The 17,500-nt window shown below is 40.8% G+C and overlaps 2 protein-coding genes across 4 annotated transcripts in view; one reads left to right on the plus strand and one right to left on the minus strand.

Moving 5' to 3' along the window:
- Nucleotides 1-17,500, plus strand: part of LOC138972178 (uncharacterized) — an 18,879-nt gene that overhangs the window by 522 nt on the left and 857 nt on the right. Inside the window, exons 1-3 of one of the 2 annotated variants that reach the window (XM_070344925.1) lie at nt 299-352; nt 3,246-3,632; nt 17,201-17,500. The exon at nt 17,201-17,500 is cut by the window's right edge and continues 857 nt beyond it. In XM_070344925.1, the coding sequence (XP_070201026.1) occupies nt 304-352; nt 3,246-3,632; nt 17,201-17,500 (736 nt within the window). In that variant the 5' untranslated portion in view covers nt 299-303. Of the gene's footprint in view, nt 1-298; nt 353-3,245; nt 3,633-17,200 lie in introns of those variants that run through there. The other variant, XM_070344924.1, reaches the window with a different exon arrangement.
- On the minus strand, nt 9,149-14,654 carry LOC138972834 (uncharacterized). 2 transcript variants are annotated; one of them, XR_011457777.1, is made up of 5 exons: nt 14,457-14,647; nt 14,048-14,146; nt 12,670-12,844; nt 11,708-11,817; nt 9,149-9,819 (listed from the first exon to the last, which is right to left on the minus strand). XR_011457777.1 is itself a non-coding variant. In XM_070345501.1 (4 exons), exons 3-4 carry the CDS (start codon nt 12,725-12,727, stop codon nt 11,015-11,017), a joined length of 861 nt encoding a protein of 286 aa, XP_070201602.1. In that variant the 5' UTR covers nt 12,728-12,844; nt 14,048-14,146; nt 14,457-14,654; the 3' UTR covers nt 10,433-11,014. The 2 variants fall into 2 exon arrangements, 1 of the variants encoding a protein (XP_070201602.1); XM_070345501.1 differs by lacking the exon at nt 9,149-9,819 and having other exon boundaries at nt 10,433-11,817; nt 14,457-14,654.

Raw genomic sequence — 17,500 nt, forward strand, 5'->3', positions numbered from 1 at the left:
CTCTGCGTAGGCACCGTTCTGTGTGGCTTTGAAGCTTCATCATCACTGTCTATAACATTTTATCGAATTGTAGATTACTGATCTTGTCTTGATGAAAAAATCATTCTGTTGGTGTTATGATTAAAGAATGTTTGTGTAACAAGCTGTCAATTTATTATTTAGATTTTAAAAGTTAGGTCTAGCGCAAAAACGCACCACGGTCCAAAAACATTCTGATAATCATCGATCCACGGCTATGGCCAGTTTACATCGATAGTTCTTGGAGTGTTCGTTTTGTTTAGTTTTTGATAATACATGTTGCGTATGACAGCGTTCTTGCTTATGGTTTTCTGCATTCTAAGAAATACGACAGGTACGTCTTTTTAAATTTAGTCAAGTTTTGACTAAATATTTTAACATAGACGGGGAATCGAGACGAGGGTCGTGGTGTATGTATGTATGTATGTATGTATGTATGTATGTATGTATGTATGTATGTATGTATGTATGTATGTATGTATGTATGTATGTGTGTGTGTGTATGTGTATGTGTGAGTGTGTGTGTGTGTGTGTGTGTGTTTGTGTGTGTGTGTGTGTGTGTGTGAGTGTGTGTGTGTACAGTCATTCCGAGAAAACTACAAGACCGATCTTCATTTAACTTTACACGAGAGTTCCTGGGTATGATATCCCCAGATAGGTGTAGGGCCTATAGACACACACACACATGGGATTTGTTTTATGCAAAATGAATTCCGGACTCAAAAATATATCAATATCTGCATTGGTTATAAATGTGCTCTTGTTTATTTAAATACTGTTCAACGAGCGTTTGTTTAGCCGTGGCATGTCGGCGTTTACTCAGTTGACGGGTAAATGTCGCTGAGCAAAAATGGGAACTTATTTTATGTTTTTGTTGCATTGCGCTTTCTCTCTCTTTGTGTCTATGTCTCTTTCTTTGTCTCTCTTCCCCTGTCTTTCTCTCTCTCTCTCTTTCTTTTTTTTCTCAAGTGTCTGTCTGTCTCTCTTTCTTGTATCTGTCTCTCTCTCGCTTGCAATCTGTGTCTCTGTCGCCCCCACTCTCTCTTTCTCTCTCGCGTGTCTATCTGTCTCTCTTTTCCCCTGTCTTTCTCTCTCTCTATCTCTCTCTCTCCGATCTCTCTCTCCCTCTCCCTCTCTTTTTCAAGTGTCTGTCTCTCTCTCTTTCTTGTGTCTGTCTCTCTCGCTTGTCTGTGTCTCTGTCGCTCCCACTCTCTCTCTCTCTCTCTCTCTCTCTCTCTCTCTCTCTCTCTCTCTCTCTCTCTCTCTCTCTCTCTCTCTCTCTCTCTCTCTCCTTATCTTTGTTGTCAGTTTCTATTTGCCTCTGTTGGTCTGTTTTTCCACAAGCTCGATCTCGCGTGTGTGTGTGTGTGTGTGTGTCTGTGTCTATGTGTGTGTGTGTGTCTGTGTGTGTCTGTGTCTGTGTCTATGTGTGTGTGTGTCTGTGTGTGTGGGTGTTTTTTTTTGGTGTCTGTGTGTATATGTAGACTATGCCTACGATAACGTTATCATAATGTGATTCAGTGCCAAAAGATGCGCATGGATGGAGTTGCATAATTTCATTGCAAAATGAAATATGTTGCAAACATGTGATTTTGGTTTTGCGTTTTGCTTAAAATTAATCAGAGACAGTACAGACAGTTTCACATTTGCGTGTAAAGCAAATCTCGAGTTTGCTGTACAAAAAGGTTAGTTAGTCCTTGAAATCAGGCTTGCAAAAACGGACAAAATGCTGCTCTACAGGTAGTAGAGAAAATGAAAACTGACATATCACGGACAAATGCGTCCTTTACAAAATGTGACAAGCGCGGACACTTAAATAAGAAACCTGTGGACGAAATCGTGTAGACAAGTTTGCGATAACGGACGACATTGTTGTCGTTATACAGTGCTCTAGATGAGCGAACGTGTAGCCAAGACCAGTACGCGTACGTGTACATGTGACTTCACCCGTACACGTCTTGGGGAATTGGTCTATAGATATGATGCTCACTCTTCTGCAATGTTCCAAATGCAGTCATCCATTTTCCTATTCGGTGTTTGCTTCCCAGCAAGAGGTGTAGATCTTGACAAACGCGTGACGTAAAAAGTAGATTTGATGACGTTGCCCGTATACGTTCCCGTACACGTGCTGAAAAGTTCCACATCTATATATGTCTATAACCTCTATTCTTCCTTCAAAACTGTCCCGGTGTAACACGAGAAAATTACTCCCACGAGATTTTTACTCCGGAGTAAACATTTCGTACGAAAAAGTTACTCCCTTTACGAAAAAAGCACTCCCCCATTACACGAGAAAATTACTCCCCAAGACAGGTGAGTTCCGAGTAAACATTTCGTACAAAAATGTTACTCCCCTGACGAATAAATAACGAATAAATTACTTCACCCCAACACAAGCAATTTAACTTCCCATGCCAGGTGTACGAAATGTTTACTCCCTTGTTCCCTGTTAGGCTTGGTGGTGGAAGGGGTGGAAGGAGGGTAGCGCGACATTCGTGTGCGCGATATCACTTATTGGCATTATCCCTTCGCCCGCATCCCATTTTTGCGTACGAGATTTTTACTGGAAGTAAAAAAAATGGGGAGTACAAATTTCGTGGAGGGAGTAATTTTTTCGTGCCTTGGGGAGTTCTTTTCTCGTACGAAAAGTGTACTCGGAGTAAGAATGTCGTACGAAATATTTACTCCGGAGTATTTTTTTCGTGGAGTAAAAATTTCGTGTTACACCGGTTCAATGCGTCGTCTGCTACACTTGGAAAAGACGGGTGTCGACGTCATTAGCTTAAAACAACGTTGCACTGTTGGTACAGTTGCGATTTTTTTTTTTTATCTTGCGTGTATTCGGCTTTATAAGGACTGTTTTGAATCGGGTGCCACTTCTTTCGTAAGAACTGACGTCCCTCATCGCAGCTAATATAGATACATTTCAGCTGACTTCAGATAAAAATTAATGTACAATACTGGAACTATTGTCTTGCAATTGCATACACTGATAGCCAATCATGTGTCCTCCACAAAATGTCCATTCTGTTCAGAATATGTATACTTGTTTATCACCACCCACTTTCACTTGTTCACTTTGCATGCGCACCTTTTGGCACTGAGTCCTTTATAGATGAGAAGATGTTGGATTGGATTGGATTGGATAAGATTTATAGTCCAGTGAGGTTACCCTCATGTTGTATTGCCCATGATGTTGGTATAAACTCAGCTGATTCTGTTTTCAGCTCAAGACCTACAGGCAACATGCCCTACCGGTGGATTCATAGAAGGACAAAAATCACAAGTAAACTGTTCAGTGAACAGATTATATTTTGATAATCAGTGTCTATCAACGCCGTCTGTCGTGCTATTTGTATTTAAGCCATCGGGAGGAAGCGACCTTACATGGTGTTCAACCGAGTATCAAAATTGCGCATCGACAGGAACATCATCATCATGGGCGTGTAATAATTGTACCTGCAAGTGTTTAGAGGATACAACAAACACCTTCGTATACAGCCTGACATTTGTCCCGGAATCAAGATACACGAACGGGTCGCTTAGTTGTGAAATACCGTGTTTTGGCACACCACCAGCCACGGACTTTACATCTTGCGAAAAGTTTCCAGTCGGTAAGTAGTTTGATTACTCCTGCAAAAGAATAAACAGATGGAAGAATACATTAAAGGTGGAATTTAGTTACCTGAATGGCTGGTCACCGGTCACTATTTAAAATGATTAGTCTCTGTTGCCAGGTGTGTGTATGTGTGTGTGTATGTGTGTGTGGGGGGTACTTTTTACATTTAGTCAAGTTTTGACTAAATGTTTTAACATAGAGGGGGGAATCGAGACGAGGGTCGTGGTGTATGTGTGTGTGTCTGTCTGTCTGTGTGTGTAGAGCGATTCAGACTAAACTACTGGACCGATCTTTATGAAATTTGACATGAGAGTTCCTGAGAGTTTTTTTCATTGTTTTGATAAATGCCTTTGATGACGTCATATCCGGCTTTTCGTGAAAGTTGAGGCGGCACTGTCACGCCCTCATTTTTCAACCAAACTGGTTGAACTTTTGGTCGGGTAATGTTCGACGAAGCCCGGACTTTGGTATTGCATTTCAGCATGGTGGCTTAAAAAGTAATTAATGACTTTGGTCATTAAAAATCTGAAAATTGTAAAAAAGAAAAAAAATGTATAAAACGATCCAAATTTACGTTTATCTTATTTTCCATCATTTGCTGATTCCAAAAACATATAAATATGTTATATTCTGATTAAAAACAAGCTCTGAAAATTAAATATATAAAAATTATTATCAAAATTAAATTTTCCAAATCAATTTAAAAACACGTTCATCTTATTCCTTGTCGGTTCCTGATTCCAAAAACATATAGATATGATATGTTTGGATTAAAAACACGCTCAGAAAGTTAAAACGAAGAGAGGTACAGAAAAGCGTGCTATCCTTCCCAGCGCAACTACTACCCCGCTCTTCTTGTCAATAGGGAGATTAAGTGTACAGTGCCAGTGGTAGTAGTAGTGGTTAACTTAAGGAAAATCTATGTATCATTACGCGTTCCGCTTACGGTAACGAAACCGACAACGACGTCTCGGCGAGTGCGTTTAGTTTCACTTTCGTTAACGTAATGGTAGGGAAGACAACTGATGCATAATTCTAAAGAGTACCGTCCCATGTCTTGACTCTTCATTTGGAAAAAGAAGAAAAGTCTTACCCGTAGCAGACGACGCAGCAGAGACGACACAAAGAAAACCAACAACCACAGAACCGGTAAGTGCAATGTTGTTTGTATTGATACATCGTAATGTTTCTTATATATATATATAGGCCAAGATAATACGGGATGCAGCCCTGGGCAATCTGCAAAAGGCCCAGCCTTCGGCTTCCGGCAGTGGTGAAGGCAAGTCTCTCATTGACATAGTCTCTGCATATCCAGGCCAAAACTAAAGATAGTTGCAGCAGAGTTCCCACAACAAACAAGCATAAATGAAACATAGAATTAATGGTTGGACATATTTGTACTCCCAACTGTATTCAATAACCTTTTTTTTTTTTAGGTTTCCTGGTCAGCCCAGGCCCCAGTCCACTACTAAATTTGTTAGCTTTGACATTCATACGTGTGGCCCTTTCAGCTGAATTGATTATCACAATTGTTATGCATGTGACATTATTTATTTTAAATTGCAGATGAAGTACCGACGATAAGGCGAAAGAGAAGAGGAGGGGTGGTAGAAGAGTACCAAGCCTTTCGGCGACAAGCGGACGAGGACAGAGACAGAAGAAGGAGCGAGAGGGAGGAGAGAGAGTTCAGGAGGAGGGAAGCCGAAGCGGAGAGAGAGTTGAGGAGGGAGTAGCTGGATCTCCGCAGGCAAGAACTCGCGTTGCAGGCAAAGCGAGATGCCGCTTTTTTTTTTAGTTACTTTTACAAAAAAAATGATTACCAGAAATCTTTCTTTGGGTGGGTGGGGGGTGGTCGTGATCAGTTTTATTTCACAAAATAAATTTTCAGCGTTTTTTCTTTAGTATAATTTTTAATTCTGTAGGGGTGGAATGTGGCGATTTTAACTTTTTTTTGTTTTTTTGTTACTCTGTTGTGTGTTATATTTTGATTCAGTAAAAATGTCGATTGCTAAGTTCACTTTTGTTTTCAAATCTTGTTCAAATTTTGTGTGTGAGTTTGTGTGATTAGAGATGAATTATTCCAAAAACGCAAGGAAAACAAGGTTGGCATTATCCTCCTACATTCGGTAATATTAGGCATGTATGAAGTCTAAAGTTCCGCAACATCTACAGTTTCATATATTTTAATTAAGCACAAGGTCACACGGAAAACCCATTCTTCTTTTTTATGCCAATGGTGACAAGACAACAAGCGACCCAAAACTACCTGTTAGCCGGCCGCACTGCTTGACCTCAGTACCAGAGCGACCGCAAGCAAAGCCCGACTTGATATGGTGATCTTTGATTACTTTTCCTTCACTTATCCAAACATTATTCTCTTCCTGAATTTGTATAAGCCAGACTCCATGGCAAACACCTAGCAATGACCAGGATCAGAAATACATCTCACTTAAGCCAAGTCTGAGTAGTCTGTTATTCTTCTTTCTTGATTGATTGCCTCCCTTTCACCATAAAATTCTCTGATTTCCAAATCTGAGATGCATGCATCAGTTTTACTGTTATGTCTGCAATAAATTTAGTTTCTGTACATTTATCATTAATCATAATTATTCCAATAAATTGACTTGCACTAAAGCTAAGTTAGAGAGAGAATTTACTGACAACAATTAAATCAGATCTAGAGTGAGTTGTTTCAACATAAAAACAAGCATTATAATTGTACAATCACATAGACATGTATGTATACACACTTTGGACTGAACTCTCACTCTGTAATACAATTTCAAACGTTGAATTTAATTACTATTTCTTCAAGCTTTGCCATGCAAAGGGCAATATTTTAACAAGTCTCAAATGTATGTTCTGTTCTCAAAATAATCCATTTAACTTCAAGTACTATTAATTATAAATTATTTATAACACCTTATACACATATATATGTAGATAACCAATTCTAACTTCATATGACTATAATTTGATTTTCAATTTGTTTCACTTTCAAAGTCAAATAATCATACAGCAAATAGTACACAAACTCATTTCAATTCATGGACAGATCCAGTTATTAATATGTGGTTATTTAGGAATGTAATGGCACTAGAAATAAAATAATTAACCTTTGCCGGATGCCGCTTTTGACTACACACTCCCGACGATGCGGGTTTGTCTGAACCCATACATTTGAAAGAGGGTTTTTACCGTTTATTCCTCTAACGACGATGCGGGTTTGTCTGAACCCATACATTTGAAAGAGGTTTTTTACCGTTTATTTCTCTAACGACGGGGTGGATTCAGGGAAACCCACAGCGCTACTTCAGTGGTTGCATCGAGTTTCTCCCTTCACCGACCTCTTGCAGGGGAGGGAGAGGGGGAGGGAGAGGGGGAGGGAGAGGGGGAGGGAGAGACTGAGAGAGACTGAGAGACTAAGAAAGAGAGAGATAGAGAGAGAGAGAGAGACTAAGAAAGAGAGAGAGAGACTAAGAAAGAGAGAGAGGGAGACTAAGAAAGAGAGAGAGACTAAGAAAGAGAGAGAGAGAGAGACTAAGAAAGAGAGAGAGACTAAGAAAGAGAGAGAGACTAAGAAAGAGAGAGAGACTAAGAAAGAGAGAGAGAGAGAGACTAAGAAAGAGAGAGAGATACTAAGAAAGAGAGAGAGAGACTAAGAAAGATAGAGAGAGACAAATAAAGAGAGAGAGAGAGACAAATAAAGAGAGAGAGAGACTAAGAAAGAGAGAGAGAGACTAAGAAAGAGAGAGAGAGACTAAGAAAGAGAGAGAGAGACTAAGAAAGAGAGAGAGAGACTAAGAAAGAGAGAGAGAGAGACTAAGAAAGAGAGAGAGGGAGACTAAGAAAGAGAGAGAGACTAAGAAAGAGAGAGAGAGAGACAAAGAAAGAGAGAGACTAAGAAAGAGAGAGAGAGAGACTAAGAAAGAGAGAGAGAGAGAGACTAAGAGAGAGAGAGAGAGACTAAGAAAGAGAGAGAGAGAGAGAGAGAGACTAAGAAAGAGAAAGAGAGACTAAGAAAGAGAGAGAGAGAGATACTAAGAAAGAGAGAGAGAGACTAAGAGAGAGAAAGAGACTAAGAAAGAGAGAGAGACTAAGAGAGAGAGAGAGAGACTAGGAAAGAGAGAGAGAGACTAAGAGAGAGAGAGAGAGAGACTAAGAAAGAGAGAGAGAGAGACTAAGAAGAGAGAGAGAGACTAAAAAAGAGAGAGAGAGACTAAGAAAGAGAGAGAGAGAGACTAAGAGAGAGAAAGAGAGACTAAGAAAGAGAGAGAGACTAAGAGAGAGATAGAGAGACTAAGAAAGAGAGAGAGAGAGACTAAGAGAGAGAGAGAGACTAAGAAAGAGAGAGAGAGACTAAGAAAAAGAGAGAGAGAGAGACTAAGAAAGAGAGAGAGAGACTAAGAAAGAGAGAGAGAGAGACTAAGAAAGAGAGAGAGAGAGACTAAGAAAGAGAGAGAGAGAGACTAAGAAAGAGAGAGAGAGAGAGACTAAGAAAGAGAGAGAGAGAGACTAAGAAAGAGAGAGAGAGAGAAACTAAGAAAGAGCTAGAGAGAGAGAGAGAGAGAGAGACTAAGAAAGAGAGAGACTAAGAAAGAGAGAGAGAGACTAAGAAAGAGAGAGAGAGAGACAAAGAAAGAGAGAGACTAAGAAAGAGAGAGAGAGAGAGACTAAGAAAGAGAGACTAAGAGAGAGAGAGAGAGACTAAGAAAGAGAGAGAGAGAGAGACTAAGAAAGAGAGAGAGAGAGAGACTAAGAAAGAGAGAGAGAGACTAAAAAAGAGAGAGAGAGAGAGACTAAGAAAGAGAGAGAGAGTCTAAGAAAGAGAGAGAGCGAGAGACTAAGAAAGAGAGAGAGAGAGAGACTAAGAGAGAGAGACTAAGAGAGAGAGAGACTAAGAAAGAGAGAGAGAGAGAGACTAAGAAAGAGAGACAGAGAGAGAGACTAAGAGAGAGAGAGACAGAGAGAGAGACTAAGAGAGAGAGACAGAGAGAGAGAGAGACAGAGAGAGAGACAGACAGAGAGAGAGACAGACAGAGAGAGAGAGACAGAGACAGACAGTCAGATAGACAGACAGTCAGATAGACAGACAGACAGACAGACAGAGCAACTGACAACAGACATACAGACAGAGAGATACGGACAAACAGAGAGACAGACAGTCTCTTGGAGACAAACAGGCAGACAGACACTGTTCCGCCGCTTTGGTAATTATGGGTGTAGCAGAACCCGCGCCGTCGGCAGAGGGATAGTTACAATCACTACTACTCTTTAAAAGTATGGGTATGTGTGAACCCGCGCCATCGGTAGTGTTTATGTAAATTATCATAATCAATTAATTCTGATGTTTTGTCATGTACACACTAAAAATTTGCAGACAAAGAGCAAATTAGGTGTGTGAGAGATACTTAAAATTTCAAAACGATACCTTTAATGGTTCCAGAGTTACAATGATTTTAGTGTGTCTCTGGGTACAGGTGAACCCAGGAAGCACGGCAAAGGTTAATGAAGATGTAAGGTCTAGCTCCAGGTGTGTTCAGCTACATTTGGTGGGCGTATCGAAATACGATCATGATAATCAGAGACGAGAGATGATGCATGCGTGTCTTCGTGTTTTCCAAGCCCTGAGACTTTCGCTGTGAACGTGGGATCTTTTTCGTGCGCAAGTGTGCACACGGGGGTGTTCGGACACCGAAGAGAGTCTGCACAAAGTTGACTCCGAGAAATAAATCTCTCGCCGAACGTGGGGATCGAACCAAACCAAACACTTTTAACCCCCCCCCCCCCCCCCTTATAGAGGATGAGTGAGTGGTCAGCAGCAAATAAAGATGTACATTCCAACAGATCACTGAAAGTGACGCAAGGCTGCCCAAATGGCAGGTAAAAATAGTTATACACGTTAAAAATACACTCAAGCAAAATGTGTGAGTGTACGTGGGAGTTTCAGCCCATGAATGTAGAAGAAGAAGATTGGATCTTTTGTAAGGACGGGTCCTGAGGCAAATCCACACAGCCCAAATATTTGACAGTTCAGTGTCTTTGAAAAAGTTATAGTTGAAGAACAAGATTTTCAGTGAAGAGTGGAGAGTCCCATGTGACTGCCTGGCTGGTGATGATGGTTGTTTAGTGGCCGCTTGGTACCGAGGTATGGGCAGACAAGAAGACCCTCTGCCTGCAAACTACAAATTACAACACAGCAGTACCCATGTCAGAGATCCATGTGCACACCTACTAATGCATAATGAAGAATAGCACATGTACTAAAGTAATTTGCGAAAGCAAGTACAGCTGTACAGGCTGATGAAGCAAAGTAGCACTAGCAGTTACTTCAAGAAAGTCACTGTCCTGCAAGATATGTCAAAAGCCGGTATATACCACACAAACAAATTATGTTCAGTGTCAGTATGAGTGACCATCAGATATATGTATTTATACACAAGTGACAAGAGCATACTATTTTACAAATGATCAATAAATGGAGGTCAGCTGGGTTCTTACCTGGCTTTATTTTTACGCAGGTTCACTTGATAATAGACATATGCTTGTTTGGAATCAGTAGCGAAATAAGAAACAGGCTGCAGCCAGTATGAAACGTTTAAAGCGCGCCCCAGTTGGGTGCTTCTTTTTTTGTGAGTCAATTTTACAGACGACAGAAATGTCTGAATGTGCAGCATCTATTTGGTTTAACCAAATTTAACTCAATAAAGTACCACTGAAAAAGTTGCTTTTGCATTTGACTGACTATTAGGGTTTAACGTCCTCTTAGACCAACTGGTCTATATTGGGACAGGTGTTGGTAATACGCTGAAAATATGGTGTGATACTTTGATTCGAACAAGCCCGCTGTGGCTGTCTTCTTCGACACACCAGCATTGGGTTTGTCTTGTCAAAGTATTGAAATACGATCATGATAATCAGAGATGAAAGATCATGCAAGCGTGTCTTCGTGTTTTCCAAGCCCTGAGACTTTTGCTGTGAACTTGGGATCTTTTACGGGGGTGTTCGGACACCAAAGAGAGTCTGCACAAAGTTGAATCCGAGAAATAAATCTCTTACCGAACGTGGGGATCGAACCCACGCTGATAGCGACCAACTGGCTACAAAGCCAGCACGCTACCAACTTAGCTACGTCCCCGCCAATTGCATTTGACCAGATACTTGTAGTTGCAAACCGGGTTATCCACCATATTTTGAACTCCCACCAGGCGACCGGGCAGTAGATTTGGCCATCTCTAAGCAGTGAAATCATGTTAATAATGTAAAGCCTTCTACAGGGTCAATTTGTTTAGATGCTTGGCCATTTGGATGCCAAACACCATGTGACACAAGATCAATGCAATGAGCATTTCTTCTACTTGAGAGCTACACAGACAATTAGTAGAGATACTCCTCCAGTGTTGGTGGATTCAGTCCAAAGAACTGTGATGGCTCACTGCCATGTAGGCAAGTATGACAGTTGGACAACAAAACTCCAACCAGGTAGAGTTTCCCTACAGGGGACAAGAACAGCTTCAATTTTTTTTTGAAATCCAAAAATGCCCACAGCCCAACAATTTTTGAAAATTCCCATTCAACAGAGTTTCTCACCCTGCTCATTTCTGTGTTGAAGGCCTGTTGCTCTTCTGTGATCTGTCCACGGTACGGCCTCATCAAGTTAGGGGTCAAGGGGTAGGCTCGGTCCCCATACAGGTACATTTCATCTCCTGTTGGAGTGACCATGTGCTGCTGCATGTGTTCAAGAATGCCACTACCATTCAGCAAAGCTGCGTCATGTCGTCGACAAACCAAGGGCCCAAAAACATTTGCCACAAGGCCATTTGGTGTCACGACACACTGAAACTTTAGAGAGTGCACCCTCTTATGGCCATTGTACACTTCTTGTTGCAAATGGCCTGGGCGACACATTGATCGTATTGTGCCGTCAACCATCCCCCAACAAAACTCCAGAGGAGCCCCCTTGGCATGTATAGCTGCACAGTACCGTTCCAGTTGGGGCACTGTCAGCCATGGCTGATTGAGGTTTGTTAGTTTGTCAGAAAACTGATCATAGATGAAGTCGATACCTACCTTGAACAGCACACACAACTCCGGCTTGGGACGATGAAACATCTGCGAAACGTCAGCAAACCGGCATGGGTAAGCCAACCTCCGCAGACAGATGCAGAGCACCTCCAATCCTGAAAAAAATCATAAATTCAAATGAGCCTGGTGAGTGTGTATGCGAATGTGTGTGGAGAGGCATATTCTCAAAATAATAACACTGCAAAAGTTTTCTCACGCGCCTTAAAATATCCAGCCCGACATGCTTATCATCAGTTTGATTTTCTATTTATCAGGTTTGACACAGTTACTGGCTATACTGCACACACAAAAACAGTTACCCGAAAAGAACAAAATAAAAATCTTTTTTTTTTTTAAGGGGGGGGGGACACCACGAAGACAAAATCAATAAAAACAATTATCATAAAAAAAAGTTAAAACAAATAAGTCCTTTGCACATCAAAAGTAACTTCCCTTGAACTTGGATTCACGTAACAATGGCGGCCACTTCGTCAACTTGTAAAAAAAATATTCATTTATTTTTTTAAACTAATATGAATAAATTATCAGTATCAACGCATCTTTATTTATCCTGTTACCATATTTTAAAAATAATTTCACTCAACTCCACAGACTAAGTCAGTAAGTGGCACAACCAATTCACTATTATTTCTCTATTGTCTAAATAGAGTACTGTGTCGACCAAAGGGGCTAAAGTTAGTCAGGTACATTTTGTGATTCAAGTTCAAAATACATAGTTCAAATTTGAGATTTTAAGCAATCCCAAAATAAATTATGCCCCAACTCAACGCTCCGCTTTAATCTTTTACGAAACCTGAAATAGTAAAAACAACTCACTGAATATTCACAGTAAATGCAAACTTCATGACTTTGCGAATCAAATCATGGAGGAGGATCATTAAACTATCATTCTGACTGAAATACAACTCAACTTCACAGCAACCAGGGTAAAAAAAATAAATCCTCACCACTGGCCTTGGTTCCTTGATTGTTCATTCCATTAGGCGCCTGCATAGTCCTCTGCATTCCCAGAAGGGCGCACAGTCTCCGAATCTCTTCCGCGCTGAAGCGAAATAAGTCCTCACATTCGATGGCTGTGAAGTGATCGAGGGCGAACTGACCCTCATAGGCCCTTCTTTCTGGCTGTTGAAATGTAGGTTAAACTTAGTGAAATCATGGATCACTTGTACACTTTATTCAATTAATTAGCCTGAAAATTCTGCTGAAGCTACTCAAATCAATACTCGGTAACAGAGGGAAAGTTAAACTCCAACATTTTAACTCGCCAGCTGGGCGAGTAACTTCAAGAAAGTCACTCTCTTTATTTGGTGTTTAACGTCGTTTTCAACCATTCAAGGTTATATCGCGACGGGGAAAGGGGGGAGATGGGAAAGGGGGGAGATGGGATAGAGCCACTTGTTAATTGTTTCTTGTTCACAAGAAAGTCACTAACCTGGCAGAAATTTCGCCGCCCCGATACATACCAGTTACCACAATTGATCTGCAGTAGCGTTAAAACCCTTTTGGTTGCATTTGACCAGAATTTTAATTGGCCAGCCAGGTGAGTTGCGAGCCTGTTCTTACTAGCCAAGCGGATTGTTTACTCGCCCGTGCATAACAAATGACCCTTACACTAAGTTACAGGTTGAACTTGAAGCATGTTGGATAAATAGTTTCAACTGTGCATCTCAAAAAGCACCAGTTGACAGTATTCGGATATAAATACTGTGTATGTTTTAGAACACAGAAGTTTCCTTGTACTGAAGTAATTTGATCCTAGAAATAATAAAACTAGAACCAAGGTGCCTTGTGCTTAAAAGTCTGATAGAACCAGTAAGTGTAACATCCTTCTTGAAAGTACATGTATTGCTATCAAATTAAAATGACACAAGAACACAAACTGACAGTGACACAGACTCTGTGACAGAGAGTGGACTTAATAATAATATTCATGCTTTGATGAAACTAAAACTCTTGACTGCAGATTTGGTCATCAGTTTCCATTTGATTTTGATTCTTGAACAGTAAATAGTTAAAACTCTATGTTTATAAACCATTAAATGTAAGTAACAAAGTCACACGGAAACCAAATCTAGGTGTAAGTGTTAGATCTACCCAATATCACTATCAGTATCACTGTAGATTCAGACAAGATCACTATCATGACTATGAAATCTAACCAAAAAAACATTTTTTACATGAATAACATTTAAAACCTAACCATAACCAATCCAAAGTAACCTCACCGGCCATAACCAAAATATACGCCTGTTCCTGACAGTTAGATCTATATTTCAGCGGAACCTTTAATGCCTTTAGAAGCTAAGCTTTGACTTGTTTGCTAACCTGATCAAGCAGTGCGAAGACAACAAAATCATCTTCTGCGTCATCCTCGTCCCACGCCGCAAGCTCAAAAGTTGGTCCCTGGCATCCATGAAGATCGATCTTAAAACAAAACATAAACAGCGAGAGGATTGGAACATTTGCAACTTTTCACTGCATAACTCATCTTCCAGACAGTAAGCGAAATCGAAATCAAAAAGGGTGAATCGAAAAACTGAACACAAATCAAAAGCGGCCATTTTTTGTGTGTTTGAAATGTGAAAAAGCTTGCTCTGTTCAACGCTTAAATTACAGCATCAAACCAGGATTATATCACACATTAAACTGACATTTGTACCATTAAGTGGTTTAGGAACATACTAGTTATAAATAATCGTGTAAATAAACAAGCGTTCGCTCAGTTTTTACATACCTTTTGGGGCTCGTTATTTTCGTCGATTCAACCACAGCTCGTTAGCGGATCGAAGGAAGCATCCGTAAACTTTGACCCCTAACCTTTGAACTGCGCACACATCGCTGACGTCAACACATAAAAAAGTACCGATAACCACTAGCACTACCACTGGCACTGTACACTTAATCAGTCTAATTTCACTGCCTATGCCGTGAGCGGTGGACTACGAGTATACGGTCTTGCTGCGTTGCATTGCGTTCAGTTTCATTCTGTGAGTTCGACAGCTACTTGACTAAATGTTGTATTTTCGCCTTACGCGACTTGTTTTTGGCTCACGTAAGTGTAGCCTATGCGATGATAAACTTTGTCTGTCTGTGCGTGCGTATGTATGTATGTGTGTATGTCTGTGGTAGAAACTTTAACATTTCCGAGTCTATGGATTACGTCAGTCTCGGTCAAAAGTGTTCGACGTGTGTGATAGAAACTATTTGAAGACGTCACATTATGACGTAAGAGGGTTAGACGTCACGCAAAGGAATTACTGAAAGTCTCGGTCATTGTTATTGTGAGCGGGCCGAGACTTCTTGGCAGATCCAGGGTCTCGCTTTCTTGCATAGTTTCACCTATGCTTACTGTGTGTGTGTGTGTGTGTGTGTGTGTGTGTGTGTGTGTGTGTGTGTGTGTGTGTGTGTGTGTGTGTGTGTGTGTGTGTGTGTGTGTGGGTGTGTGTGTGTGTGTGTGTATGTGTGACGGAGTGATTGAGTTTGTGTTACTGTTTGTCGATTTCTTACGTGAGCCTTGAAGGCTTCGCCTCTTGTTTTCCTGGCTTTTTCAGCTATTCCTGTTCAAAACTCCTCCGATTTGTTTCCCTGATTAGTTGCCTCTTAAACCATGTGTCGGTGCGTTCAGATTGTGTGTTGTTTTTACATTTAGTCAAGTTTTGACTAAATGTTTTAACATAGAGGGGGGAATCGAGACGAGGGTCGTGGTGTATGTGTGAGTGTGTGTGTGTGTGTCTGTCTGTCTGTCTGTGTGTGTGTAGAGCGATTCAGACTAAACTACTGGACCGATCTTTATGAAATTTGACATGAGAGTTCCTGGGTATGATATACTCAGACTTTTTTTTCATTTTTTTTGATAAATGTCTTTGATCACGTCATATCCGGCTTTTCGTGAAAGTTGAGGCGGCACTGTCACGCTCTCATTTTTCAACCAAATTGGTTGAAATTTTGGTCAAGTAATCTCCGACAAATCCCGGACTTCGGTATTGCATTTCAGCTTGGTGGCTTAAAAAGTAATTAATGACTTTGGTCATTAAAAATCTGAAAATTGTAAAAAAAATTTTTTTTATAAAACGATCCAAATGTACGTTCATCTTATTCTCCATCATTTTCTGATTCCAAAAACATATAAATATGTTATATTTGGATTAAAAACAAGCTCTGAAAATTAAAAATATAAAAATTATGATCAAAATTAAATTTTCCAAATCAATTTAAAAACACCTTCATCTTATTTCTTGTCGGTTCCTGATTCCAAAAACATACAGATATGATATGTTTGGATTGAAAACACGCTCAGAAATTTAAAACGAAGAGAGGTACAGAAAAGCGTGCTATCCTTCTCAGCGCAACTACTACCCCGCTCTACTTGTCAATTTCACTGCCTTTGCCATGAGCGGTGGACTGACGATGCTACGAGTATACGGTTTTGCTGCGTTGCATTGCGTTCAGTTTCATTTTGTGAGTTCGACAGCTACTTGACTAAATGTTGTATTTTCGCCTTACGCGACTTGTTTAAAACTGCAATGTAGAACGGATCATCATCATTGCTGAAGTCGAGTGGTCTCCTGCTTGCATACACTGCGTAGAGTTTACTGGACACCTTTTCTTGTAACCAGGGGTAGCCCATGAGCAAGTCCTGACCTATATCGTGTCCTTGACTTTAGCCTCGGTTCCTATTTTAAGAGTCTTCTTGTTGAAACTTGAAACAAAGAGTACGTCATGCTATTTATTTTGGTTAGAGTAAGTGGCATTATCTATTCATCTATTGGTCAATGTTTTGTTTTTCAATGTCAGTGTTTTTCGTTTTAATTTTTTTTGGGGGGACTTATTTTATGAATTTAAAATTAAAACTGAAAAGTAAAATGCATTTGTTCATGCCCGCATAGGCTAGCAGGTGATTATGTTGAAACTTACCTTGCCAGAGACTCTTTCCCTTCAGTTAGTTCATAACAAAATGTTAATTTGGTCTGGGCTTCAAGAAAAAAATGATCTTATCAAAGTTATAGAATTTGTGAATTCATTAAACGTAACGATTCTCAGCAAGATTCAACGTTTCCGAGGCATCCGTTTGTAGCAAATCGTCTCCATCGCATGTTGTGGTGGGCCGTTGTTCCTCGAAAGCCAACGTGGGATGACTTGGCCCACCAAAGGCCATTGACGACAGCTTTTGGGTGATGAGTGCCCATGGGGCAATTGTCATACAGCTTGTCGACTTCGTCCGGTGGCAACTTGCTTGCCTTGTTTGGAGCATTTTCTTTACTTTTTGCCTTCAGGTATTTCTGCTTTGTCGTATTTAAGAAATTTCTGTGTGGGTATATACATCATGTGGATATTTGTTCCGATCTTCCAGGTAAACGTATGTGCAGACCTGCTAGTGAATTATCCCCCTTCGTGTGTACACGCAAGCACAAGATACATTGAACTTTGAAACTGTTCTTATTTGTTTGGTTTGATGACCTCCTGTACTTTGTGTTGCAGTTAACAAAACCAGCACAACCCCCGGAGACACGGAATCCCGTTCATCGAGCACTCTGGTCATCGGTCTGGCTGTGGCAGGGGGGGTGTGTGTCGTCATGGCAGCAGTTGGGTTTTACTGCTTCAGGAAACGTAGGCCAGGAGGTCAAAACGACGCCCCTCCAGCCAATGCCCCTCCAGCCAATGCCCCTCGAGACAACGCCGCTCCAGACAACGCACCTCTAGACAACGCCGCTCCAGACAACGCACCTCCAGACAACGCCGCTCCAGACAACGGCCCTCAGGGTGCTGATACCGCTGGGG

This window comes from Littorina saxatilis, linkage group LG8, assembly GCF_037325665.1.
Source record: "Littorina saxatilis isolate snail1 linkage group LG8, US_GU_Lsax_2.0, whole genome shotgun sequence".
Lineage (NCBI taxonomy): Eukaryota > Metazoa > Mollusca > Gastropoda > Littorinimorpha > Littorinidae > Littorina > Littorina saxatilis.

Excerpts from the sequence above, each read along its gene's own strand:
- LOC138972834 (XM_070345501.1), bottom strand. The coding sequence starts at position 12,727 with ATGCAGAGGACTATGCAGGCGCCTAATGGAATGAACAATCAAGGAACC. Across the intron at positions 11,818-12,669 it reads TCAAGGAACCAAGGCCAGTG|GATTGGAGGTGCTCTGCATC; the intron begins GTGAGGATTTAT and ends GATTTTTTTCAG.